At 43.0% G+C, this 26,270-nt stretch overlaps 2 protein-coding genes, 1 long non-coding RNA gene and 1 pseudogene across 9 annotated transcripts; 2 read left to right on the forward strand and 2 right to left on the reverse strand.

The window, feature by feature from the left end:
- Positions 1 to 8,122: 8,122 nt before the first annotated feature.
- On the reverse strand, positions 8,123 to 13,050 carry LOC125524620 (disease resistance protein RGA5-like; annotated as a pseudogene). Its single transcript, XR_015612339.1, has 6 exons — positions 12,856 to 13,050; positions 12,672 to 12,764; positions 11,659 to 12,580; positions 9,403 to 11,524; positions 9,156 to 9,283; positions 8,123 to 9,062 (listed from the first exon to the last, which is right to left on the reverse strand). The product of XR_015612339.1 is annotated as a disease resistance protein RGA5-like (transcript).
- Positions 13,051 to 15,197: 2,147 nt separating this feature from the next.
- Positions 15,198 to 20,469, forward strand: LOC125522840 (disease resistance protein RGA4). Its single transcript, XM_048687876.2, is given in 5 exon segments — positions 15,198 to 16,607; positions 17,351 to 18,694; positions 18,696 to 19,450; positions 19,530 to 19,859; positions 20,332 to 20,469. Coding segments are annotated over 5 exon segments (3,294 nt in total). The 5' UTR covers positions 15,198 to 15,804; the 3' UTR covers positions 20,394 to 20,469.
- On the reverse strand, positions 17,097 to 22,328 carry LOC125522841 (uncharacterized). 6 transcript variants are annotated; one of them, XR_015612345.1, is made up of 5 exons: positions 21,839 to 22,326; positions 21,625 to 21,733; positions 21,008 to 21,448; positions 18,018 to 19,212; positions 17,097 to 17,714 (listed from the first exon to the last, which is right to left on the reverse strand). It is a non-coding gene; the product is annotated as an uncharacterized LOC125522841 (long non-coding RNA). The 6 variants fall into 6 exon arrangements; XR_015612346.1 differs by having other exon boundaries at positions 17,097 to 19,212; positions 21,625 to 21,730; positions 21,839 to 22,328; XR_015612348.1 differs by having other exon boundaries at positions 17,097 to 19,212; positions 21,008 to 21,415; positions 21,839 to 22,328.
- A 2,084-nt stretch (positions 22,329 to 24,412) lies between these two features.
- Positions 24,413 to 25,244, forward strand: LOC125518096 (haloacid dehalogenase-like hydrolase domain-containing protein Sgpp). The gene is made up of 4 exons (XM_087531530.1): positions 24,413 to 24,420; positions 24,710 to 24,779; positions 24,849 to 24,956; positions 25,050 to 25,244. The coding sequence occupies exons 1-4, from the start codon at positions 24,413 to 24,415 to the stop codon at positions 25,242 to 25,244; spliced, it is 381 nt and encodes a 126-aa protein (XP_087387656.1).
- The last annotated feature ends 1,026 nt before the right edge of the window (positions 25,245 to 26,270 follow it).

Consider the following 26,270-nt stretch of genomic DNA (forward strand, 5'->3'; position numbering starts at 1 on the left):
CTGGAATTTAGTCCATTTTGGGGGCAGTCCAATAACTATTTCAGAAATTTCTAATAAATCCTAAAAGCCCACTTAGCCCATTCGTGCAAGGCAAGGGACACTACTAAAGTTTAGTCCCACATTGCTAGTTTAGAGGGAGTTGGACCTCTTTATAAGGGAGGTTCTTTCCCCACATGTATGAGCATGAGAACAAGAGGGACATCCACGCGCGCTCCTCCTCCGCCGCCCGTTCCTGCATGACTTGCTTTATCTCTGCTATATTAGTCATGCTTTATCTAGTATTTTCGTTAGCAAAATTATTTGGTAAATTGCTCATATTTCCAGCAATCCAAAAACCTTATTATAGGCAATTTACACCAAGTGGTTTTGCTGCTTCTATGAGACCTCCTATGTTTGAGGGTATCCACTATGAGAGGTGGCGCGTGAGAGCAGTCTTATGGTTTCAAACCATGAGTTGCTATGACGCCACTCTTGGCAAACCTGAAGGAGAGCTTGATGCTCAACAGGCACAAGCTTTTCAGAAAATGGATACTCTGTTTAAGGCTGCTCTCTTGAGTGTTCTTGGTGAGAACATAGTTGATGTGTATGCGTCAATTGACAATGGAAAAGATATGTGGGACGCACTCGAGGCCTAGTTTGGGGTCTCGGATGCTGGCACTGAGCTGTACATCATGGAGCAATTCTATAATTACAGGATGACTGAAGAGCGCTCCGTGGTTGAGCAAGCTCATGAGATACAGTCATTAGCTAGAGAACTTGAGCACTTCAGTTGTATGCTACCGGACAAGTTGGTTGCCGGAGGTATCATCACTAAGCTTCCTCCTTCGTGGAGGAACTTTGCTACCTTATTGAAGCATAAGAGACAAGAGTTTTCCATCCCGGATCTCATTGGCACTCTTGATGTGAAGAAAAAGGCGAGAGCAAAGGACACACATGCTTGAGGTATTGAGGGAGGATCTAGTGCCAATCTGGTACAGAAGAAGAACTTTCAGCCCCACAAGTTCAAGAACAAGGGCAAGTTTGATGGTAAAGCAAAGTTTGATAGGAAGAACAAGGTTGTGCAACACACGAACTTCAAGAAGAAGAATGACAAGAAGAAAGGTGTATGTCATGTGTGTGGGGATCCTGATCATTGGGCTCCTGGTTGCCCTAATCACTATGACAAGCGTCATCCTGGGAAAGGCGGCAAGACCTCTGATGTTGTCATTGGAGACACTGACATGAAGGATGTTGGGTATGGTATATTTCCCACTATTCTTTCAGTATGCCATTCTCCTGATTGGTTGATTGACACGGGTGCTAATGTGCATGTATGCGGTGATATTTCCATGTTTTCGTCTTATCAGACCGCAGGGATTCAACCGTGCTGATGGGCAACGGTTCAAGTGTTTTTATTCGTGGTGTTGGCACGGTCGATCTGAAGTTTACTTCAGGGAAGATCGTGCGGCTGAAGAACGTGCATTATGTTCCCTCCATCAATAAAAATCTTGTTAGCGGATCTCTTCTGTGTAGAGATGGCTACAAGTTTGTTTTTGAGTCGAATAAATTTGTAATATCCAATTATGGAACCTTTGTTGGTAAAGGCTATGAGTCAGGAGGCCTGTTTCGTTTATCCTTATCAGATGTTTGCAATAAAGTTGTTAATCATGTTTGCAACAATAGTGAATCAAATGTGTGGCATTCACGTCTTTGTCATGTTAACTTTGGTTGCATGTCGCGACTAGCGAAGTTGAACTTAATCCCTAGTTTCAACACTGTCAAGGGATCTAAGTGTCAAGTTTGTATGCAAGCTAAGCAACCTCGTAAGTCTCACACGACTGCAGAAACGAGAAATCTTGCACCACTAGAGCTCATACATTCAGATCTATGTGAAATGAATGGTGCTTTGACAAAAGGTGGAAAGAAATATTTCATGACGTTAATTGACGACTCCACTAGATACTGCCGTGTGTATCTTCTGAAATCTAAGGATGAGGCTTTGAACTTTTCCAAGATCTATAAAGCTGAAGTGGAAAACCAACTTGATCGAAAAATCTAGAGGCTTAGGTCCGACCGTGGTGGAGAGTATTTTTCCAATGAATTTGATGCATTTTTGTGTGGAACATGGTATAATCCATGAGAGGACGCCTCCCTACTCACCTCAGTCAAATGGGGTGGCCGAAAGAAAGAATCATACTCTAACTGATTTGGTTAACGCCATGTTAGACACATCGGGTCTCTCCAAGGCATGGTGGGGGGAGGCGATATTGACAGCATGTCATGTCCTAAACTGAGTCCCCAAAAGAACAAATAGATAACTCCATTCGAGGAGTGGGAGAAGAAAAGATTAAAGCTCTCTTATCGACGAACCTAGGGTTGTTTGGCGAAACTCAATGTGCCAATTCCAAAGAAGCGCAAGCTTGGACCAAAAGGTGTGGATTGTGTCTTCTTGGGATATGCTTTTCATAGCATTGTTTATAGATTCTTGGTTGTAAAATCTGAGGTACCTGACATGCATGTCGGTACGATCATGAAGTCGAATGATGCGACTTTATTTGAAGATATCTTTCCCATGAAGGATATGGCTACCTCATCTAATCAGGAGATGCCTAGTTCATCAAATCAGGAACCAGTTACAATTAATGAACCTGCTATTTCGATGGAACCATTTGAAAATCCTGTGGAGGAGAACAATGAAGTTCCTACTAGGAGCAAGAGACAGAGGACTGCAAAGTCCTTTGGTGATGATTTTCTTGTATATCTCATAGATGAAACTCCTAGTTCTATTTCAGAGGCCTATGCATCTGAAGAAGTTCGTAGCGAGATGGATTCCATCTTGGCGAATGAAACTTGGGAGATAACTGATCGTCCTTATGGGTGCAAACCTATAGGATGCAAATGGGTATTCAAGAATAAGCTTAGGCCTGATGGTACTATTGAAAAGTACAAGGCTCGGCTCGTGGCTAAAGGTTATACCCAAAAGGAAGGTGAAGACTTATTTGATACTTACTTACCTGTGGCTCGACTGACCACTATTCGAGTTCTACTTTCACTAGCTGCCTCACATGGTTTTCTCGTTCATCAAATGGATGTTAAGACCGCTTTCCTAAATGGAGAGTTGGACGAGGAAATTTATATGGAACAACCAGATGGGTTTGTACTTGATGGTCAGGAAGGAAAAGTGTGCAAGTTGCTGAAGTCTTTGTATGGGCTCAAGTAAGCACCTAAACAGTGGCATGAGAAGTTTGAAAGAACTTTAACAGCTGCAGGCTTTGTTGTGAACGAAGCTGATAAATGTGTGTACTATCGCCATGGTTGGGGCGAGGGAGTTATCCTTTGCTTGTATGTTGACGACAGACTGATTTTCGGAACAAATCTGAATGTTATTAAGGAGGTCAAGGTTTTCCTATCTCGTTGTTTTGAGATGAATGATTTAGGAGTGGCTGATGTCATTCTGAACATCAAGTTGTTGAGAGATGACGATGGTGGGACTACATTGCTTCAATCTCACTATGTGGAAAAAATCTTGAGTCGCTTTGGCTATAGTGACTGCAAGCCCTCTCCAACACCATATGATGCGAGTGTGTTACTTCGAAATAATCCAAGAATTGCTAGAGATCAATTGAAATATTCTCAGATTATTGGCTCGCTTATGTACTTAGCCAGTGCTACAAGACCTGACATCTCTTTTGTTGTTAGCAAACTGAGTCGGTTTGTCTCAAAACCAGGAGATGTGCATTGGAAAACTCTAGAGAGAGTTTTGCGTTATTTGAAAGGCACTGCGAACTATGGAATCCACTACACCGGGCACCCAAAGGTGCTTGAAGGGTATAGTGACTTAAACTGGATCTCAGATGCTGATGAGATAAAGGCCATGAGCGGATATGTATTCACTCATGGAGGCGGCGCTGTTTCTTGGAAGTCTTGCAAGCAGACCATCTTAACGAGGTCAACAATGGAAGCAGAATTCACATCACTAGATACAGCTACGGTCGAAGCAGATTGGCTTCGCCGGCTCTTGAATGACTTGTCGGTTGTTGAGAAACCTGTACCGGGTATTCTTATGAACTGCGACAATCAAACTATGATCACGAAAGTGAGCAGCTCAAAGGATAACATGAAGTCATCAGGCACGTTCAGAGAAGGTTAAAGTCTGTCAGGAAAATGAGAAAAGCCGGAATTATTGCTTTGGATTATATCCAAATGTCTAAAAATCTGGCAGATCCTTTTACTAAGGGTCTATCACGTAATGTGATAGATAATGCATCGAGGGAGATGGGTATGAGACCCACAATATGAGTTGTTCATAGTGGTAACCTATTCTTTGTGATCAGAGATCCCGTGAATTAGATGTGGAAGATAATTTGTTGATCAACTGAGAGGAGAGTATCCTTACTATTAACAATATCACTCCATGAAGAAGCAGAGATGTTGTCCTGCAGAACATCTTTTGAAGAACGCACCTATATGAGTCTGATTGTTAAACGTCGCAATCTATGAGAGTGGGATTCTCTAGTAAACTCATGAAAGGTCTCGAAGTATGACGCATAAGCTCCACCCGCGGGGAAGACCCACGGTAGCCACATATCGGTCAAGGCTTTATGTGAAGTTAGATTCGCAGAAAACTTGCAATTCAAGGCCCAGTCCACTGTTCAAGTTGCTTACTAGTGTAGCATAGAGTTCTAGGTGAAAGTTCAACTTAACAGTCTCCACTGCACTACCGGTATATAAAACAGTGTTTTTGAAACCAAAGGCAAAATTTTGTGTGCCTCTGGGATCTGGTGGGGGATTGCTGGAATTTAGTCCATTTTGGGGCAGCCCAATAACTATTTCAGAAATTCCTAATAAATCCTAGAGGCCCACATAGCCCATTAGTGCAAGGCAAGGGGCACTATTAAAGTTTAGTCTCACATTGCTAGTTTAGAGGGAGTTAGACCTTTTTATAAGGGAGGTTCTTTCCCCACATGTATGAGCATGAGAATAAGAGGGACATTCACACGCGCTCCTCCTCCGCCGCCCGCCTCGCCACGCCTCGTCACGCCGCGCCGCGGGAATGAGCCAATGTCTAAATTTTTGCCACGCACGACGGGTATACGAAAGGTCACGCGGGAGCTGAAACGTTTTCTGTAGTGGACACTGAATTCGAACGGCATGCCTCTTCGGTCGCTGCCTGTTCGCTTCGTCTCTCTCTGTTGCTTCACCTCCCGTCGCAGCCTGTTTGTGTCCCTCTCCTGTGCACTGAGACACACCAGAAGATCCTTTTCCTCCCGCCACAAGGTTCCTGAGCACTGCGCTGCTGCTACAATCTTTCCCATCCGGAACCGCACCTTTTGAGACCTGTACGGGAGAAGGGTGATAAGGTTTTTGGGGAGCGCTCCGCGCGACTACTGACTTCTTCATCACGGACTCCGATGACTACTTCCCCGACGACGACTTCTTCCCCGACGTCGACAACCTCATCGACGACATGGCTGGAGAGGATGTCGACCCCAAGTCCAGTGCTTCCGCTGCTGTTGTCCCGTACGTGTTCTTGCTCTTTCTGTTAGAAGTCCTGTCACAGTTCTTTGCTCTAGTTTCTGCCCTACATATGTTAGATTCTACTTCATATATGCAACTTCATCTAGTGTCTGTTATAGATGTGTTTAGTTCAAGTTCATATATGCAGATGCTATTTACCTTCTTTTTGTCAGATTGCATGACTTGTTTTATCTCTGTTATATTAGTCATGCTTTATCTAGTATTTCCGTTAGCAAAATTATTTAATAAATTGCTCATATTTCCAACAATTCGCACTCACTCGTAATGGAATCGAACCGTAGTGAGCGGATTTGGCATTGAGCACCGCCGCTCGCGACAGTCTTAGCCTGGTATGCACACAAGGGGGCTGCCCCCTCTCTGAATCGTCTAGCCTGTTGGAAATTCAGTTGCTTAACCAGTGATACAATTCACACACACACACACACAAAAATCCCTAAATCAAAGAGCGTACGAACAAATCGTCCAAGGATGATGAAGACCTAGACGATCTTCGGGAGCCCAGCGTGCTCCGGGCCTTTCCGGGAGAGTTGAGCTGTGTAGGCGCTGACTGAGGAGATTCGGACGGAGGAGACATTTCTTGATAGATCTGCCGCCGACGGTGCATGGAGCAGCCTGCGCAGGCGGCCATGCTTGTGGACATTGCGCGTGCGTACTGATTAGGAGGAGCGGGCTGGAGCCAGCGGGGGTGCGCCGCCGCCGGCCGCGCTGACCAGATGGGGAGACAGCGGCGGTCGCTGGACTATTTTTTCTTCTTCAGAAATTCGCTGGACTAGTAGGGCTAAAGAAGGCCTCACGTTTACTTGGAGTGGGCCTCTAGAATTGGCATCAACATTTAACATTTTGAAGCCCTTCACATGAAGCACTTCATTTTGAGGCCCGTCTTGAGTGGGCCTCTAGAATTAATTTATTTTCTATGTCTTAAAAAAAGCATGGAGCTTTTTCTCTTGGTAATAAAACAACATGTTCAAACAATTTTGAAACCACTGCAAATAGACCTTTGTGATGCCCTTTGACTCATAATCTCTTGCATCAAGCATTGCTTTGATCTCAAGATCATTTTCAGACATGCTCAAATTAATTATGCTTTGTCCATCTAACAAACGCAAAACAATATCAGGGGACTTTTTGCTTCAAGACCAAATCGCGGGCGGAAGGGACAGAGGAAATGGACAAAGGTAAGGACATATCTGTGTGGATCAAGTTCAGTTCAGTATTCGTGTCCCTATTTAGAATTTCATGAGTTTCTCTCCATTTTGTTATTTTTTTGGAAACCGCAGAGATTTTCTAAATTTTTAAGCTTATATGAAATTTCATGAAATTTTTGTAATCACAAAAATATCAAATGTGTGTTAATTTTTAAAATTCATTAAATTTTCTCAAAATTGTGGTTTTTAAAAATTCATAAACTTCTTTTTTGAAATTGTGTGAACTTTTTCTGTATTTATGAAAAATTATCAAATTCACAAACTTATTATATTTTCAGTTTTTCTTATAAATTCATATTTTTTTTTCAAATTGTTCGCTTTTTTAGATTAATAGTTTTTTAAAGTAAACCAATCAACCTGGCAAACCGAAAAACCGTGCAAGTGAGAGCAGGCACGTGAGCGCCAGTTTGGTTAGCTAGCACAATAGGCACTGATTAAGTTAGGCCACGCGGGGGACCTCAAGGGTCATTTTTATGGCATGGGAGCGCGTCAAGTGATGCATCCAGCCACCGCCATAGGGCACTCCCTTTGGACTTTCTTTTTAATTATGCTTTTTCAAGGTTTTTCAGTTTTTTTTCCTTTTCAGTCTTCGCCTGGTTTTCTAGGTTTTGGAGAACAAATATGCTTCCAGGAGAATCTTAGGTTTGCCTTGTGTGAAAGCACATATTTTCTTCTACGAGAAACATAAATGTGCTTCTCAGGAAAAAAATTTGTGCTGCTATGAGAAGTAATTTTTGCTTCCACGAGAAGAAGAACTATTTCTACCAGGAAAAAAAAGTGTTTTCACAAATTTGCTTCTGCGTATGAAGAAAAAAAAAAGCACAGCCCATGCTTCAAAAAAAGTGAAAAATCACAACTGTGCTTCCGGGCTCAAGTTTTTTTCTTCCATTTTTCTTCGGTACTTGTTTTGTTTTGTGGGGACATTTTTTTTCATTGTTTAATTTTTTTTCTCTGTTTTCTACTTGTTTTTATTCCCTTTTTAGGGTTTCATGAAAAAAGATCATTGAAATTCACTAACATGGGATCTAGTTTCAAATGTATCGACGCAAAAATCCAACAATGAAAAATTGTTCGGTGTTTGAACGTACAATTCAAGAGATAAAATGTTTTAAAAAATGAATCTATGAAAAAAAACTCCTTGTTGCCGCGTCTTCCTTGGTGAGCCTTTGTTAACTTGATGGCCCAACTTGTCTAGTAAAGACATGTACTCATAAGAAGTGCCACGTAGGATAAATGATGAGGTGAAGGAGATGATCTCTTAGCACAATATGTCTCACCATATTTTTAGGAATAGTTAGTTATTGAATATAAGGCTAAGAGATGACCCATTATAGACATTTTTTCTTGTCATCTCTAAATTACATGCAAGACTTAAGATAAGACTATCTTATCAAGCATTGTGCATACCCTAACACAAGTTCACAGACAAACACTAATAACTGGAAATAGAAAACAACAACGCGGAAAAATAGCGAGCCAGCTATACTGCGATAGTGGCAAAGACTGAAGAAATGAAGGAATTTCAATTGAATCCAAACAAATCCATGAAGGATTTGATTAATTCGCCTAATTTCATTCTCTCTCTATCTACTAGTAATTCTGAAACCAACACCAAGAATTTGAATGGCCTAAACAAAAGCTTAAATGCTGGCCTATATCAACATTATACCAGACAGAACCGTGGAGAAGGAAATAAAGGTGACAAACTGAAGGAATTGTGCTGTTGAACTTTCCTTGGGCACGCTGCCGATAGAGCTCACCTTCACATACCGAGATCCAAGGAGGAATGCGCTTCTGTCTGCGAGGATGACGGTGATGAGGCAGCAGCTGAGAACTCCACTCCAGCTGCACCGGCATTGGCATCATGGGATAACTCGCCACCTTGGGGCTGCTGGGTGTCGAGATTGACTCCGAACAGCCGCACCCGCTTCTGGACCGCCCTCGACGGCCTGTCTAACTTTGGCAACGAGTCATGGACTACGGCCCGGCACTTCCAGTCGATGAAGAGGCGGTCCCGCGTGGCCAAGGTGGCGCCCCGGCAGAAGGAAACGGTGTCCCCTGCATTGAGTTTCTTCTCCTTGACAAAGCGGCTCCACCCCTTGGTCATGACGTAGCTCTGGCTGCTGTTCCAGTAGGAGTAGCGGAACCGCCAGAGCTTGCCCCCACAGTCCTCGAAGCTGAGCAGCATGCCCTTGTCGTTCGCCGCCGCATCCAGCGGGAAGTACTTCTCCGCGAAGTGCTTCGGCACCACCAGCCGGTTCAGCTTCCCCACATCGCTCGGCGTTACCACCTTATCGAAAATGTGTTCCCGCCCCACATCACTGCCGCTTGGTGTAATTTCTGGAAAAATAATGGCAGGTTAAGACATCTTCTTTGGTGCAGTAACTTCAAAGGCAAAACTTCTCTATCAGCACAAGTTGACTACAGATATACCTGCATCATCCAGCCGCGAAGAAGACTCCACAGGTTGACAGATAGAAAAAGCTGGACAGTCAAAAAATTGGGACACAGACATAGGCAGGTCATCCAGACTTGAAGAAAACTCCAGCGACGTTGCAATCCTGATTTCAACAACCATTTAGCTTCGTTAGAACATGGAGGATTAAATCAAGTTAATTGAGGAATCGAAGCCGAAGTAAAGGAGGGCTTATTTCTTTGTTTTTACAAGGAGCATTGTTACCTTTTATCAGCTGGTATCTCTAATCTCTTGGCGTAGTCATCCTTCAGAGTGTCATCCGGTTGTTGTTTCCAGTTTTCTGCTTCCGTAAACATTGGAACTACAACCCACCAACTGCATGTTGATTGTGGGATTGCTCGGATGATTACTGATGAAGGTCCTCGAGGCATACTCTAGATCAGAAACTGCACCCTCAAATTGTGCAGAAATCTCTTTAAGTCCTGGCATATGCTCGATGCTAATTACTGCAGTACCATGTTCATGTTGTACTTTGTGTCGTAATTGGCCCGAAGTAAAAAAGAGAGGTTGGTCCATTGGTGGGATGGCATTGAAAACTAGCTTGAGCTTCAAGAGATTAGGCATTGCATCCGCCTCAAATTTTAGCCATGGGATACCAGTCGTGCACCTCAACTTGAAGTACTTTAGAACTGAGAACCCAGCAGCCTTGTTAAAGATGATCTTGTGAATGGGCGCCGTCTCCACATACAGTGACAGAGTAGTCAGGGCATGCAATCCACCGAGAATATCAACACAAATCATCTTCAGTTCCCTCACTGGAATCTTCAAAATGCATAGGTTGCCATGTTTCTCAACCCACGGAGGAATTTGTGAGAATATGCAGCAGTTGTGCAGTGAGAACTCAAATCTCTGGAGAAGGGGGGGAGGTGCCATGCGAAACAATGGGATGATTGCTTTTGAAGCACCATAGCCAATACTATGATTCACGATATTTTTAACTGAAGGACCATGAGCCACTACTATAGTTTTCAGGTTGCCATGTCCTCCGATTAATGAACCCAGAACTTCCATGCTTGTCTCCAGATGATTGTAAAAAGGTAATGTAGAAAAAAATGTGAGATGAAGATCCTGCAGGTAGTTCAGCTTGCCAAGGCTCCACTCACGGATAACAGGGTCACTCATGCTGCCAATCCAATCCAGCAGGTTTGTGTCAACAGGAAGAATCAGGTGCAACAAGTGTGGGAGATGTATAATATCCCATGGAATAGCAGTGACTCTTGTTGCATTCAGAATATCCAGTGTTTCCAAACATTTCAGGCCTTGCATACGATTTGGTAGTCTTATGCAAACATCACTTGCAATCTTCAAATATCTAAGCTGAAACAGTTCTGAAATACCAGTGAGGTCTATGGGGTCAGGGTCACCACAATAACCAAATAATTGAAGGTCCAGAAGACGGAGAACCTTGAACTCTCTAATACAAGGCATGCACTCAAATAATCCATAAAATCTAAGTGACCGAACTTGTGACTTTGTGATGTTTGCTGGTATCTTTGCATACTTTGCATCGCCAAAGACGAGAGAGAGTCGACGAACCTTATGAGAAAGTGCTATATTCTTCCGATTGCAGTCTACTACCACAATGAAATTCTCTTCTGCAGATTTATGTCCAATAAGATCACGTACTACTTCATGAACAGTACAGGACAACACCTTATTGTTGTAGTTGATATATGAAGGTTGGATGAATCTTCTCTCAATAAGTGCATCGAAATAGAGTCCTGCAGCTTTCTCTATCATTTCTTGATCTTGCTCTTCCCCTTTTCTTGTAGCAATAAACCCTTCAGCCACCCATTGCTTCACCAGATCATCCTTCCAGATTATGGAGGCCTCTGGATAGATATGCAGATACAGCAAACATGTCTTCAGATAATGTGGAAGACAATTGTAGCTGAGGTTCAATACTTGTTTCGTTCTTTCTGAAGTAGAATTTGACCACAAATAGGACCTCAGCGTATCACGTGTGTATGCCAGAAAATCCATTGATACTTCTGTCTCCTGGTTTGCCAAATGACTTGCTATGTTGATTGTTGCTAGCGGCAAACCACCGCATATATCAACAATTTCTTTTGAAACTTGTTTGAATTCTTCAGGACAGTCACTTTCAGAACCAAAAAGTTTATCAAAAAATAACTTTCTTGAGTGATCGTTGTCGAGAGGTTTCATCTCGAAAACATGCTCTGAGTGATCACAGCAACATGTTAATGCAACATCGTCAATCTGTGTAGTTATTATTATTCTGCTACCACAGTTTCCTTTTGGAAAAGCATATTTAATAATATCCCATGCTGATGGATCCCACAAATCATCAATAACAATTAGATACCTGCATGCCAAGAATTCACGCACATCAACAACAAACCTTTTGTCCCAAGCAAGTTGGGGTAATGAAACCCAACAGAAATCTATGATAACCCATAAACTAAAATAAATAGCATAAGGGAACTCGGCCAATAGTACCTTTTATCTTGCAGATGTTTGCTGATGTTAATATCGTTGATGTCAAGATCATTACAGTTGGCGGGCTGTGGCTTCTTCTTCTGGTGGAGTTGCAAGAATAAGTCGCGGAAAAGTCTCTTCATATCAGGATTTTTGGACACTTGAATGAAAGCGCTGCATTCGAATTGCATCCTAATTCTGTCATACAAAACATTGGCAAGTGTAGTTTTACCCACACACCCAGATCCAAGAACAGATACCACCTTGAGCTGCTGCTGATCTGCCGCATCATTGGCGGCCAGTGAGTTGATAAACTCATTCATCCGGCCATCAATTACAATGTGTGCAGCTTCTTCATAGGGCATTGGAAGCATAATGCTAGTGGACAAGAATCGACGCCTCAAGGTGCTGCAGCACTGAAGGCTATACCTGTCGTACCGTTCAATAGCCTCCTGGACATAGCTCCTGAACTCCGATATTGTTTTTGCAATCTTGGGCTTATTAGGAAGACGAGAGACATTAACATGAATGATTTTACTGGTCTTGATACCATATTCTGACACTTGCGCTCTGAATACAATCTGTTTGTACCACTTGAGCCTCTTCTTTATCATCATCTTCTTCGTCTTCCTCCTCCTCCTCTTTTTCTTCTTTTTGATGAAACAGTCAGGTGGAACAAATAATAAGCTGTCAATGTAATCCTCCATATCATAAGACAGGTCATGCGCCTCATTCATCCAGCACTTGGCCATCGGTGGAGGGTCCTCCACCTCTGTGAGTTCATCAAGGTAGAAGCTTATCACTTCAACATCATGTTTGAGAAGCTGCATCCCATCCTTGATCCTCTTGGGCAAGCTACTGTATTCCTGAGCGGAAGCTAGCAGCATGTCGAGCTTCTCGACAAGCGGTCTCATGGCGCCCAACGAAGCACTCACCGAGCCATCTACTTAATCAAGCACACATAAGATAGAGGTGAAAGAAAATAAGAGCAATTAAGTGAAATCAAGGTAGGGAGATAGATCAAGCACACTTACCAAATAACATCGAGATATCAGATGTTGTAAGCAAGAAAGATTCTTCAAGGACCGTGCTGTTTGCAACTCGTTGTAGAGCAACAGGATCAGAAACTGAAACCAGAAAAACATGCATGCTTACTTAGTAATTAAGAGCACTAGCCGCGGCCGGAAGGAGATAGAGAGTCTTTGCGGGCGCGCTCACATGTGGCTGTAGTTGGATCGTAAATGAATGCACTGCGCACCAACGATTTCCGCTTCCTCAGGTCCGGCTCCTCATCCTCATCCTCATCTGTGAGATCTATCCCCATCCTCATCTGTGATTTCCGCTTCCTCAGGTCCGGCACCAACGATTTCTGGCGCCCCCAACAATCTCTCTTCCTACCCCCCCCCCCCCCCCCTCTCTCTCTCTATGTACATACATTTATTTATTTTCCTTTATCTATCTCTCAACTGTGCTTAAAAAAATCAAAGGCTAGTTTTACTATAGTTTATGCATGGTTTGTTCTGATCAATGCACCTAGTTCCTGCGGTTTTGCATTCAATGCTCGAGGCAGATGAGATCCGATATCTTTTCAGATTGACAATTCCAAAAACAAGCACAACCTAACATGGCGACTCTGTCTTGATAGGACTACGTAGTTACGTACTACTACTACTACGTATCCTACCAAGATGCATAAGAGTATTGTTCTAAATCTCTGCATGTGAATGCACACAAGACACAGCTAACCAAACCTATACGAAAATAAAATCGGTCAGATTAAGCAAAGAGAGCAACTTGACATTATAATATCACATTAATAATTACAGTCTTGCTAGGTCTCAGTCGACTGAGACTTCGTTAAGTCTCAGTTGATATTATATCCGTGAGATCTTACACTGAGATTCATGTAAAATTTTCCTTTCAGTTTTTTCTTTTCTCTCTACATGTTATCTCACTTGACTGAGACTTCGTTAAATCTCAGTCGACTGAGACCTAGCCACACCCTAATAATTATGATGAATATGTTATTCCAAACAATTATTTGTGTCAGTTAGGTGAAGACTAAGCCGTGCTTGCATAGTTAAGCATCCGACTGGTGGCTACTGACACCTAATTAAAATACATAACAAAAATAAATTGAGAAAGATGCTTGAACTGACATCATGTTCCCTCTCTCTCTCCCTCCCTCCCTCCCTCCCTCTATATTTTAAAATTTCTCTGTCTCTCTCTACACTTCAAAAATCTGAAGATTGAATAACATTACTATAGTTGACGCATGGTTTGATCTTATCAATGCACCTAGTTCGTGCAGGTTTGTATTCACTGCTTGAGGCAGATTCCAAAAACAAGCAGAACCTAACATGGCACCTCCTGTCTTTCTTCTTTGTTTCTTTAGCATTTTTTCCTTCTCCACTTTATTCTGGATCTCTGCTCTATGCGTGTTTGTGTCCATGTTTAATGCGATGTTTGTATAGAACATTTTGAATGGGAGTTTTAATTGATTCTTTGCGATGTATCAAAGTGATACCACCTTGTTACCTACCGTGCATGACTGCCTTGAGGGCACTCCCTATGCTTGTTTCTACCATTGGTTCATAGGTAAAATGCTGATGTGCCACATCAATTAAAGAGGAGAGAGAGGAGGGTTGTATCTTAGTGGAGTTGCGGCTCTTAGCACGTTTCCCTACACAGTGCAATTAATGCCTTGATCCAAAGTGGCTTTCTCTTCCTATGTTCCTCTTGTTTCTTTCTCTCCGCAACTAGGCCACAATGTTGAGATGCAAACATGATCCCTAAACTAATTAAATGCAACACACTTAGATACAACATGTAAGAAACAATGCATTGGGGTGGTTGTCTCTAATTTTCTTCCACCACCTAGGATAAGGCAACAAGAGCCAATGCATTAGGAGCACCCTGATAGGAGTATGTAACTATGTACTACTACTATCATGTATAAGAGTCTTGTTCTAATTCTCTGCATATCAATGCACACAACTTATTACAATAACCAAACCATATAGGAAGAAATCGATCAGATTAAGCAAAGGAAGTAACTTGGCATTATAATATCACGTGAATAACTAAGGAAAACTCAGAGCTCTATGGATGAATATGCTATTCCAAACAATTATTTGTGTGAGTTAGGTGAAGACTAACCGTGCTTGCATTGTTAAGCATCCCACTGGTGGTACTAACACCAAATTAAAATACATAACAAAAACAAATTGAGAAAGATGCTTGAACTGGCATCATGTTCCCATACAATAAATTAGAAACAGCTACCTGCTACCACCTTAGTAGTTGTGCATGATTCTATCTTGAATCTTGCTAGGGTATGAACTGGTTTATTGTCAGCACATTTCCAATCATATTCCTACAGATTACCACACAATAAAATAGAAACAGCTACTTGCAAACATTAAAAATGAGCAGGCAAATTGGGCTCCCATGGGGCCTATGCATTTGGGAAATATTATCCCGAATAATATGCTCTGATAATATTAACCATTTTATGCTTTTATGTTTTCCTCTGCATCAACTCTCCCTTAACTAATTGAATGAGGCAAGCCCTTTGTCCACAATTCCACATTTCAGAAAAAAATTGCACCCTTTCAGTTCACAAAAACATGATTTTTAGGACATGGATTTAGTCTGACTACTTGTCTAAATATTTATATTGAATACTTGTAAATCAATATGTGCAGATTCGTAGCGACGGGTACTTTCATAACACCTCAATTTTATTGTATTTCATATATAAATTATAATAGTACAAGCTAGTGGTCAAAGCTGTGTACTGAAGACAAGTCCATGTTCGAAATTTGAGCTTTTGTCGATCTCAATTGGAGGGAGCAGTTTAATTAGTGCATCATTTAAAAGGGTTCAGTGGACGGTGGCGCAGCGATGTGAATAGATTCTTGGTACCATCATATGTAAAAAAATAATTCCAGCAAGTTGGAGGACGGGTGGATGGGATGACTAATCAAGGATGTTGGAGAAAAATATCTCTAAGCAGGCACTTGCAGCTAGCTACCTTGATCTGGCCATGGCCGCTCCTGCAGTGTCCTCAGCTCCTCGCTGACCTCCTATCTGTATACATGAAATTCCGTGATCTGATCTTCCAACCCGAGTGAGTGAGAGAGGGAGACAGAGGCCACCGGGGAGATGGAGGCTGCGGCGGCCACCGCTTTTGTGGGTAGGATAGCGCCAAAGCTCTTTGAGTTCTTAGCTGCAAATCACAAGCTTCGGCAGAACCTGGAGCATGACATCACCTGCATCCAAAGAGAGTTTGCATTCATTTCTGCCGCCATTCAGCAAGACGATGACCTTCGCTGGAGGAGTGGCAATGGGGACCATGTGCAGAGGGCCTGGATCCAAGTTATATGCGACTTGGCGCATGCCATCGAAGATTGCATCGACCGCTTTATGCCCCGTGTGACGATATCCAATAAGTCGCGAATCCATCAGGCTTCCCACAAGTGGAAAACAATGAAGGCCCGTAAGGAGTTTGCCGAGGCAATTGGCAAGCTCAGGAAGATATCAGAGGAGTCATCCAAGCTGAGAACAACCTATGGTACTAGCACCTCCTCAGCATCGTCGTCGTCAGTGGCATCTGAGAAGAAAGATTTGGAGATGGAGATGGATGAATCCCTTTCTGCTCGCAGCCCCGTGGGTATGGACGCGCAACGTGACGAGCTTCTGGAGCTGATCCAGCAGGAGGGGCAGCAGCTCAAGGTGATCTCCGTTGTTGACTTTGATGGCATAGGCAAGACTCTCCTTGCCAGACATGTATATGAGAGTATGCGCCAGTACCAAGCGCGGGCTTGGGTTTGTGCCACGGAGCAACGGCGCCCAATGGAGGTTCCCATTGAGATAACCCAGAAACTTGGCATCCCCACATCCATTGATGGTGGAGGTCGTCCCAGCTACACCTGTGAAATCCTAAGATCACACCTTAGAACCAAGAGGTATATTTCCAACCATTGCTAATTTACTCAAAGGGAGCTAGTAAGAATGACTAGCTTAGATAGTTAGTACTCCCTCTGTAAACTAATATAAGAGCGTTTAGATCACTGTTTAGTATTATAAACGCTCTTATATTAGTTTACGGAGGGACTATTTTTCAGTCTTGATGGGTATCTGACTATATGCTGATGTGAAGCAAATAATCTGACAACCAAGCAATAAAATACCACTGTTTCTGCACTAAGTAAGGGATTTAGACAAATGTATGGCAGCAACCAAATAATCTGATTTCCACATTCAAGTAAGGGATTTAGACAAATGTATGGCAGCAGCCAGATTTTTTACATCACAATTTCATACTGTTTACAGTCCAAACCAAATCTAGCATTGAAACTAGAGACCAGACTAACACCTGAGATACACATACAAAGTGGAATTGCCGAGACCATGAAAGATAACACAACCAAATTGGCTCGCCGTTCTTCAAAAAATGCTGCTTAAGAACATTGTATGTGTCCTTTTTTGCTACCATCTGATTGAAAGAAAATTGAATGTGGAAATCAATACGTACAGACTGACCAACTCTTAGTCTTTACAAATTACAAAGATATTTGATCCAAAATGTGTCACCATTCCCTCTTAGTATATTTGTTGGTACAAACTAAATATTAGTATTAATTTTAGTTTCTACGCGATATCTCTCCTTGTTAGATTTTGATCATGTAGTCCTCTTGGCACCTTGTAGGTTCTTCATTGTAATTGATGATGTGCGGACAGAATTTTGGCATGCTATAAAATGTGCCTTTGAGGGGTTGAATGGCAGAGTTATAGTGACGACAGCCATTCAGTCAGTAGCCAATGCATGCAGCAGCTCTGCTCATGGTCATGTGTACGTAATGAGAACTCTTACCGAGAAATACTCAAGAAGGTTATTCTACAAGGAGTCTTTGGGCCAAAATGATGACCGGGAGGATCAACTTGGCTCAGAAGTGCTGAAGAAATGTGACGGTCTACCCCTTGCTCTTGTTACCACTGCCCGGTACTTGCAAAGCACAGATAATCCGACACGGGAAAACTGGGCAAAATTGTGCCACAACCTGGGAGCACATCTGGAAACAAATGAGATGTTAGCAAGAATGAAACGTGTGCTTGTCCATAGCTACACCAGCCTTGTTAGACATGATGTCAAGACATGTCTGCTATATTTAGGTATCTACCCAAGTGGTCATCCGGTCAGGAAAAGAAGCCTCATAAGGAAATGGTTAGCTGAAGGGTTTATCCAAGGTGATTATATATGTAGCGCCTTGGATGCCGCTATTGGCAATTTTAATGAGCTGGTCAACCGGAGTATAATCCAGCCTACAGATCAAGGTGCCAACAGGAACAAAAACAGCGCAGAGGTAAAGACATACCATACTCACGGCATGATGCTCGAGTTCATCCTGCACATGTCCAAGTGTGACAAGTTCATTACCATGTTATATGACCAGCTGGCCGCCCCAGCCCCAACCAGCAAAATCCGCTGGCTTTCCCTGCATGATGCAAGTGCCAGCGTAACAGCCAATGATCTATCTCTTGTCAGGTCTCTGACAGTCTTCGGCAGTGCGCACAAATCTGTCTTGGACTTTTCAAAGTATGAACTGCTGAGAGTTTTGGATCTAGAAGAATGTGGTAACCAGTTGGAGGACAAGCATCTCAAAGAGATATGCAGCAACCTGTTGTTGCTCAGGTATCTAAGCCTCGGGGCCGCTGTTAAGGCACTTCCAGACGAGATCAAAAAGCTTCGATTCTTGGAGACACTCGATGTAAGAAGAACACAGATAGAGATTCTGCCCACTGAAGTCATTAAGCTGCCATGCCTGATTCATCTATTTGGAAAGTTCAAGCTCCAACAAGGTGTAGGAGCCCGGAAAATCCTCAAGCTACAGACTTGGTTCTCAGAGAATAGCAAATTGGAAACTGTAGCAGGATTTGTTGCGGACAGCAACAACAACAGCCAAGGATTTGAACAGCTCATGGAGCATATGAGACACTTGACAAAGGTGAAAATATGGTGCGAGCAGTCCACTAATAGTATTACAGATCATATTTGCCAGCCGCAGCAACTGGAGTCATCTATCTGAGGCAATTAAAGGGTTTATCAAGAGAAGCACCAACTTGAAAAAAGCTCATTCACTCTCAGTCAATTTCGCTGACGGATGTTCTCAAGACTTTCTGAATTTCTCCTTGGAAAAAAAAGATTCCTCGCCAAGCTGCTATCTTAGCTCACTGAAGCTACATGGGAACAATGTATGCAGCCTGCCTCCATTTATTACAATGCTGGGCAGTCTCACTAAACTGTGCCTTTCATTCCCACATTATCAGCTGACCAGGGATATTCTTGCTGCCCTGAGCAGAGTGCGCTGCTTGGCGTACCTGAAGTTGATTGCATCTCAACTGGACAAGCTTGTCATCATAGAAGGTGCATTCGAAAGCCTGAGACACCTATGCATCGTGGTGGAAGTCATGACTGAGCTAGAAGTCGAAGAGGGAGCTCTGCCGCTCCTAGAGTCACTCCACCTGTTGTGTCAGGATATAAATGGATTTAGAGGCACGGCGATCCAATCCCTGCGACGTATTAAGGAGGTCACCCTCCATGATGGAGTAAGCGATAAAACAAAACACGAGTGGAAAGAAGCAGCAAAAAAACACCCCAGACATCCCAAGCTCTTGTTTGTTAAGACAGCTGAAGATATTCATATGGGAAGTGAACCTGCAGACAATTCTGAGAGCCCAGCGGCACCAACTACTGATACGACATTATCAGTGACAGTGCTCCATGATGCCACTTCTACTGTACAATCTGGTAATCAAGGGCCCTACATCTTATTTTGCTTATATATACACTCTCTTCTTGCATCCATATAACATTTTTTATTGTGAAGTACAAGTTGATGGCGATGATCTACAAAATTATGATGATGAGAAAGAAGATACGGAAGACATTGATATCATAGACGATTTTGGTAGCAAAACTTGTCTGGACCCTCTTATAAACAAGGAAAATTTGGAACAGGAGAGGGAAGGAGAGGTAGGTTTAAAGGATCAGCAGATTGAAGATGTCCTTCGGTCTACTCATCAGGCTGATCAAAATGTTGTACTTTTCGTGATGAGTGAGAACACAAGAAAGAGGGCAAGGTTGGATATTGGTGAAGACAACTTAATGGACAAGGTTGTTGATAGGGTGAAGCGCAAGAACCCAGAGGATGTCCAAGGTAATTTACAAGTTCCAAGTTTCCAGCTGTCTTAAATTCTTCCAATATTTCTCTTAGTGACATAACTAGTAAAACTGGCGTGATGTTTGGAAGTAATATTCTACAGGTAAGTAAATCTATTCAAGTGATTAGACATTCATAAGCTGCTAGATGTAGTGCTTTTAGAGCTAGCTAGGAGAAGTCAGACAATGTTCCTATGAGTTTTGATTCGTTCTATGCCCTGTTTCTAAATATCTGTGGAGTGTCGTTAGCGCAAACTGAATATTCAGGCTATTCCTGTTTTTTAACTGTCTGTGCAGTTTGGTTCTGAAGTTTACTGATGATGTTAGAAATCTGATGGCTGCTGGAGATGTTGTAGTTTGGACCATATGGGAATCTAGAAATGCTCCTGGCTTCAGAATATCTTTCCTACCAATCCTACTCCTATGCTTTTTAATCACCACATTGATTATTGCCGCTGGCCGGTTTGCAGAAACGAAGCCTACAAAACAAACAGCACCTGGGCATGCGGTTGTTATCTCTGATGGAAACTGAGGTTTTGTATGGAGTTTGCAAGCTTGGGTCAATCTTGCTCGTGAGTCGGGGCACGATATAGGTTTGCATTGAGTGTCAGGTTGGCATTTGGTGTTTAACTAAGTAGTCATGGATTCTGTTGCTTCAGGAGCTGGTCTGTCTTTTCATCCCCTGGCATGCTCACATGCTAATGGTGAATTCTCATGTGCTGCGGCTTGCTACAACTCCTTACGAGACTGATACGGCTCTGGTGAAGGTGGTGAAGTGCTTCCAATAAGCTTCTCCTTTAAGTTTCTACTTGTACTGCAACATAAGTCTACTTTTATGCATGTCAATTTGGTGGCTTTCTGCTATGTCAGAGTTCATCATGTATTTTGTTGGATATGTATTTGGTCCCAGTTAACTTTTGACATCTGTTCCACAAAACATAATCATCCTCCATTCAGTTATAAGACCATCTTATTTTTATGTTGTTGACAATAATATTAGTTCTTGCATTTTGTGGACAGCTTTTCTTGTTGCTTTCCTTTTCATAATTTGAATCCTCATGCTAGTATACAATAATCAGCTTGGAAACTAGGGCTAAAAAAGTAAAGGTTCAAGAGAGAACAGCTTGGTTCTAGTTTTGTGCTGACCTGTCAGAACCTAGGTGCTGGTCAACAGCAATGGGTGAAGTTTCTGACGGGAAGTCGGCTGCAACTGCCGGACAGGAGTTACCCCAAGCAGCATCAGAGACATCGATGTACCTCCCGCACACCGGGTTCTCCCATGTCGCTGGCACGCCCCTCCTTGTGCGCCATCCAGCATTTTCATGCGACTAATCCTTGCTCGGAGCTGTTTGAAGTACTCTGAGGACACAAATTTGAAGTAGTAGCTACCATCAAACAAGCCAGCACACTAATCGGCAATCCTAATGAAAATTGAACCATACTTGCAACGCACTATTTGCTCGGCAGTGTGCAGAATTGACATTGAGCACTGATGCTCGCGAGTGGCGACAATCCCAGCCGCCTGCAAGTTTGGCCCCCTGCCTGAATCTCTGCCTGCTGAAAATTGCAGTGCAGGGTTATTGGTTCCTGAACCAACCCAGTGGAATTAGAACAACAAATAGTAGATTAGAACAACAAATTTGAAGTAGTAGCCACCATCAAACAAGCTGTTAGGTAAGGAAATGAGAAGCTCAAACGATGATAAGCAAAAACTATGTCGAGCCAGCAAACTAATTGGTAATCATAATGGAATTGAACCATACATTGCAACGTGCTATTTGCTTGGCAGTGTGCAGACTTGACACTGAGCACCGATGCTCCCGAGCCAGGGGGGGCGGTCCAGTTTTTGTCCCCTGTCTGAATCTCTGCCTGCTGAAAATTGCAGTGCAGTGCAGTGCAGGGTTATTAGTTCCTGAACCAAAATACAAATACAGTAGCAGATTCGTATAAACCATATTCTCGAGTAATAAGTAGTACCAAAATCATCAGCGTCGAGGAGTGCAGTGGTCCGGATGGGGGTGGGGGTGGGGGTGGGCCAGAGCTTGCTGAGGGCATGAGCTCCATGGGGAAGGCTGGGATCCGCCCGAGAGCGATGCCGACGGCGGTACATCGAGCGCGGCCCTGCGGAGGCGTCGGCGTCGGCGTCGGCGGCCATACCTGTGCCCATCGCGTGTGCGAAATGCGTCGATGGAGAGAGGCCGTGGTCATCCGGGTAGCGCCGGCGCCAGCGGAGGAGGCCGGTGCGGCTTTGCCTCGCCGGTTCGAGCGAGGGCGAGGGTCTTCTCGCTCTCCTCGATGGGCCGCAGAGCAGCGAGGTGGGATCCGCTCCGGCGGCGACTTGCTGCGGTGGTGGTTGGCCGCGGGTGGGCGGCGCCGCCGATGATGGTTAGCCGCGTCCAATCTGGCGAGTGCATCCAAAGGTAACAGACGGGGATGGGGATGGGGTGACAGGTGGGGTCATGTCCAGCCTCGCTGATGTGGCGCCACCTAGGCACAAAACCAGGGTCAAAACTGGGGACGATGTTGCAATATAAACGATGTTGGGTATTTTAAACCATATATTTCGATTTCAGAATTTTAATTTTAACTTTATTACGTACAAGTTTGTCTAAGCTTCGGTTTCAAGAACAATGGACGATACTTCTAGGGGAAATATCATATGGGGGTTCGGAAGGAGGTGTCAATCCCAAAATGTTAAAATTTAATTCTATCAAGCATTAGGATTTTGGTTTTCAAATGTTGTGTTCGTCGTGTCGAGCCGACCTCCTCCCTTAGTGGTCGCGACATCATCAACTCACGGCTGGTGCATATTTGTCGACGCCATCGCCAAGCGCGCACGGGGCCTTGTCGTCACGAAAGGCATCCTTCTTGGTCTTGGAAAGCAAGATAGAGCGGGAGCGCAACGGCGAGCCAGTATTACTATTCCCCATGACCATCCAGGGGCTCTAGTGCCAATTGTGCACTCAGGGTGTTTCTTCCAACGAACACACACAAGAGAGAGATAGCTCGAGGAAGAAGACACACAAGTGTTCTGCTCTGCTCAAACTTTCGCAGCTTTTCTGCTTCCTCTCACTGCTAATTCGTGACTAACAAACACTAACAGAAACAACCGAAGGTCAGTGATGGTTGGTCTCGTGTGAATCATGCCATCCTACGACTCGAGGATCACCCCCATAGCTCACAATTGTACATGATCTTTAAGCTAGACTGCTCTCTGCCCTACCCCGCCTCCCCCCATCGAGAGGTCAGTGATCGTTGGTCTCGTGTGAATCATGCCATCCTACGACTCGAGGATCACGTCCCCTTCCTTTAATGTTAGGTAACCAGTACTATATGGACTCCATTAACAAGAGAATCATTGGTTACAACTCAATTACAAGGGAAAGCTCTGAGGAATTGTGGAGATCAAGGAGGAAGATGAACAATATAGAGAGACGGGGAGGACAAGAACAAATAACACACGCCAACCAAGCCCTTTCCATCAGGGGTTTCCTATTCGGCGCGCAGGCCGCCTGTGCCGAGCGACCTGGCTCGCACCCCCTTGGGCATTGGGCATTCATTTGGGCCGGCTCAATTGCTAGTTTTTTCTTTCGGTTTTTCTTTTTCTTTTTTTCTTTTTCTTTTTTTCTCTTTTCTGTTGTCCTGTTTCTTTTCTCTTTTTTTAAGTCCTTACTTTATTCACTTTTTTGCGAATTTTATTTTTTCAAATTCCAAACAATTTTTTGTTCCTCAAATTCAAAAAATGTTCATTAATGTAAAAAATTCAGAAATTCAAAAGATGTTCATTGAATTCATTTTTTTGTCCATCGGATTTTAATATATGTTCATCAAATTAAAAAAATTCATCATTTTCAAAAAAATCATCAAACTCAAAATTTGTTCATCAATTTTTCAAAAAAATGTTCTTGAATACAAATTTTATTCATCAACTTAAAAAAATGTTCATTGAATTAAAAAAATCATGAAATATAAAAAATGTTCATCATTATTAAAAAGTGCTCATAAAAAATTGTTCATAAAAATAAAATAAAATCATCAAATTCAAAAAAAGAATCATCAATTTTTTAAATGTTCTTGATTACAAGTTTTGTTCATGAAGTTCAAAAAATGTTCATCGAATTCAAATTTTTTTCGTGAAATATAAAAGAAATGTTCATCATTATTAAAAAGTTGTTCATAAAAATAAAAAATGTTCATTACATTTAGAAAAATGTTCATTCTTTTGAAATCGCGAACTTTTTTTGATTCAAGAACTGTTTTTGACTATTCACTATTCATTTTTTGCAATTTAGAACATTTTTATAATGCCGAATCATTGTAATATAGAATAAAAGAAAAACAGAAAGTAAAAAGGAAAGTAAAAATGAAAACTAAAGGGGGGGGGGGGGGGGGGCGTCCCTCCCCGTGCATGGGTCGGCCCATTCGCGCGTCCTGGGCGCACCGGTGCCAAATAGGACCTCCCTTTCCATCCAACCACCTTCCTCCTCTGTTGTTTCTCCTATTAATAGTGGATTGCCCTTTTCTTACATGGCCTCTTTGCATCTAAAGCCCATGAGCAGGTCCTTATGTCCAGCCCGGCCCACTGCATGGAGCCGCGTCGCTGACATTTAGCAACGAACGTTAGTAGCACTGTATGTATTGATTGTAATCTAATCCACATAAGGTGGCCTTCAACATTATCCGGTTGGGTGCTTGCACAAGCTCGTCGGCAAGTCCAACAGGGATAAGGTCTCATGCACCCACTTAATAGATCCCACCGGATCATACAACTCCCGACCATGTGTCAATCTGTTGCTAGCTTAAATAGCACATGCCCTAAGTCCTTTTTGATGAGCTGACCGATTACAGCTTGGAGCCTGTAAAGGGCCTTGACAAGGTGGTTCAGTGGGTGAAAGATCATGGCTACAAGCGTGCAACAGTAACCAATGCCCCCATGATCAATGCAAAGCTCATGATCAAGCTTCTTGGTCTATCAGACTTCTTCTAGGTTGTGATAGTTGGAGGCGAATGCGAGAAACCAAAACCCGCACCGTTCCCGTACCTGAAGGCCCTCAAGGAGCTTCAAGTATCTGCAGCACACACCTTTATCTTCGAGGTACAACTACATTGCGTTCTATCATGTTTGTTGAACATGCCAGCTGATTGGATTTTCTTATAAATCTTGCTGATATATGTGCTTTGATTGCAGGATTCCGCTTCAGGGACACGAGCAGACGTTGCCGCGGGAATGCCCATCGTCGCCGTCTTGACGAGGAACCCGGAGAAGTCCCTAGAGGAAGCTGGGGCGTCATTGATCGTCTGTTACTATGAAGACCAGAAGCTGTGGAACGCGCTCAAGGAGATTGATAGGGAGGAAGCGAAGCTAAAGGCTGGTGGAGCCTGAAAAAGATGATGGTGATGATCAATTGATTAGACCACTGCAAAATTACCCATTCTTATGATTTAAGGGATCCATGTCTTAAAGTTATTATGGTAGGGCAGAGCTCATCTAGGTATTTTGAGCTATTAGCTTGGTATTTGTTTCTTTTTGTTGTCTAGTAGAGAATCAAATAAAAAACTTTCGTGCCCATGACATGAGATTTGTTCTGTTGATGGGACCTATGAAAATGGCATATATGTCAGGCTCATTGCCTACCAGCTCTGAATTATGACTGCTATCTTATGACCACTCTGTTTGATTGAGCTTCTCTTTATTAATCTGAAATGATGAACATCGCAGTGGGGACTGCTCCTTTCAACAGAAGTTATGGTAGCACAGAGCTCATCTAGGCATTTTGAGCATTTAGTTTGGTGTATATGTATTTCTTAGAAACAAATAAAATATCTTTAGAGCCCATGACATGAGATTGTTGTGTTGATGCACTGGTACAACGAGGTGCTATACAAACGGTTTTTAACCCCTTTCCATGACGGTGTTCGAAACCATCACCTAGTGAGTGACTGTGATTGGGGGGTCCTTCCCACACGACCCAGAAACCGTCAGGGATATGCCCTCCTGTCACACACGCTCGACAAAATGAGGTCGCGTGCGATCGGCGAGCGACCAAAAACGGTTATACGTACAGTAGTGCTAAAACAAATACAATCATACAGGCGAAATCGTTTCCAGTCGTAAGTATATCCCACACAGTCAGTCCCTGCTAAACGTTTCCGTTCGTATATACATCCCTCAGAGTCACTCCAAAGAAAATGTTTGCGCAAGGTGGCGTAACGCAAACAGTTTTCAAGAAAATGCTGTGTGTGATTGTTTGTTGATCCAACATGGTTTATTCTTAAAAATTGTGTGCGTTGCGTGATGTCATCACCCATGTTGATTTCTCAATAACCGTTTGCAATAGGAAAACCCAATTAGTAGGCTAATTGCCCTATTATTAACAATCCATTTATTAATCTAATTGACATTCATATT

This window comes from Triticum urartu, chromosome 7A, assembly GCF_056163025.1.
Source record: "Triticum urartu cultivar PI428250 chromosome 7A, HENAU_Tu73, whole genome shotgun sequence".
In the NCBI taxonomy this organism is placed as follows: Eukaryota; Viridiplantae; Streptophyta; class Magnoliopsida; order Poales; family Poaceae; genus Triticum; species Triticum urartu.

Excerpts from the sequence above, each read along its gene's own strand:
- LOC125518096 (XM_087531530.1), top strand. Across the intron at positions 24,780-24,848 it reads ATGGCTACAAGCGTGCAACA|GTTGTGATAGTTGGAGGCGA; the intron begins GTAACCAATGCC and ends GACTTCTTCTAG. Across the intron at positions 24,957-25,049 it reads CACACACCTTTATCTTCGAG|GATTCCGCTTCAGGGACACG; the intron begins GTACAACTACAT and ends CTTTGATTGCAG.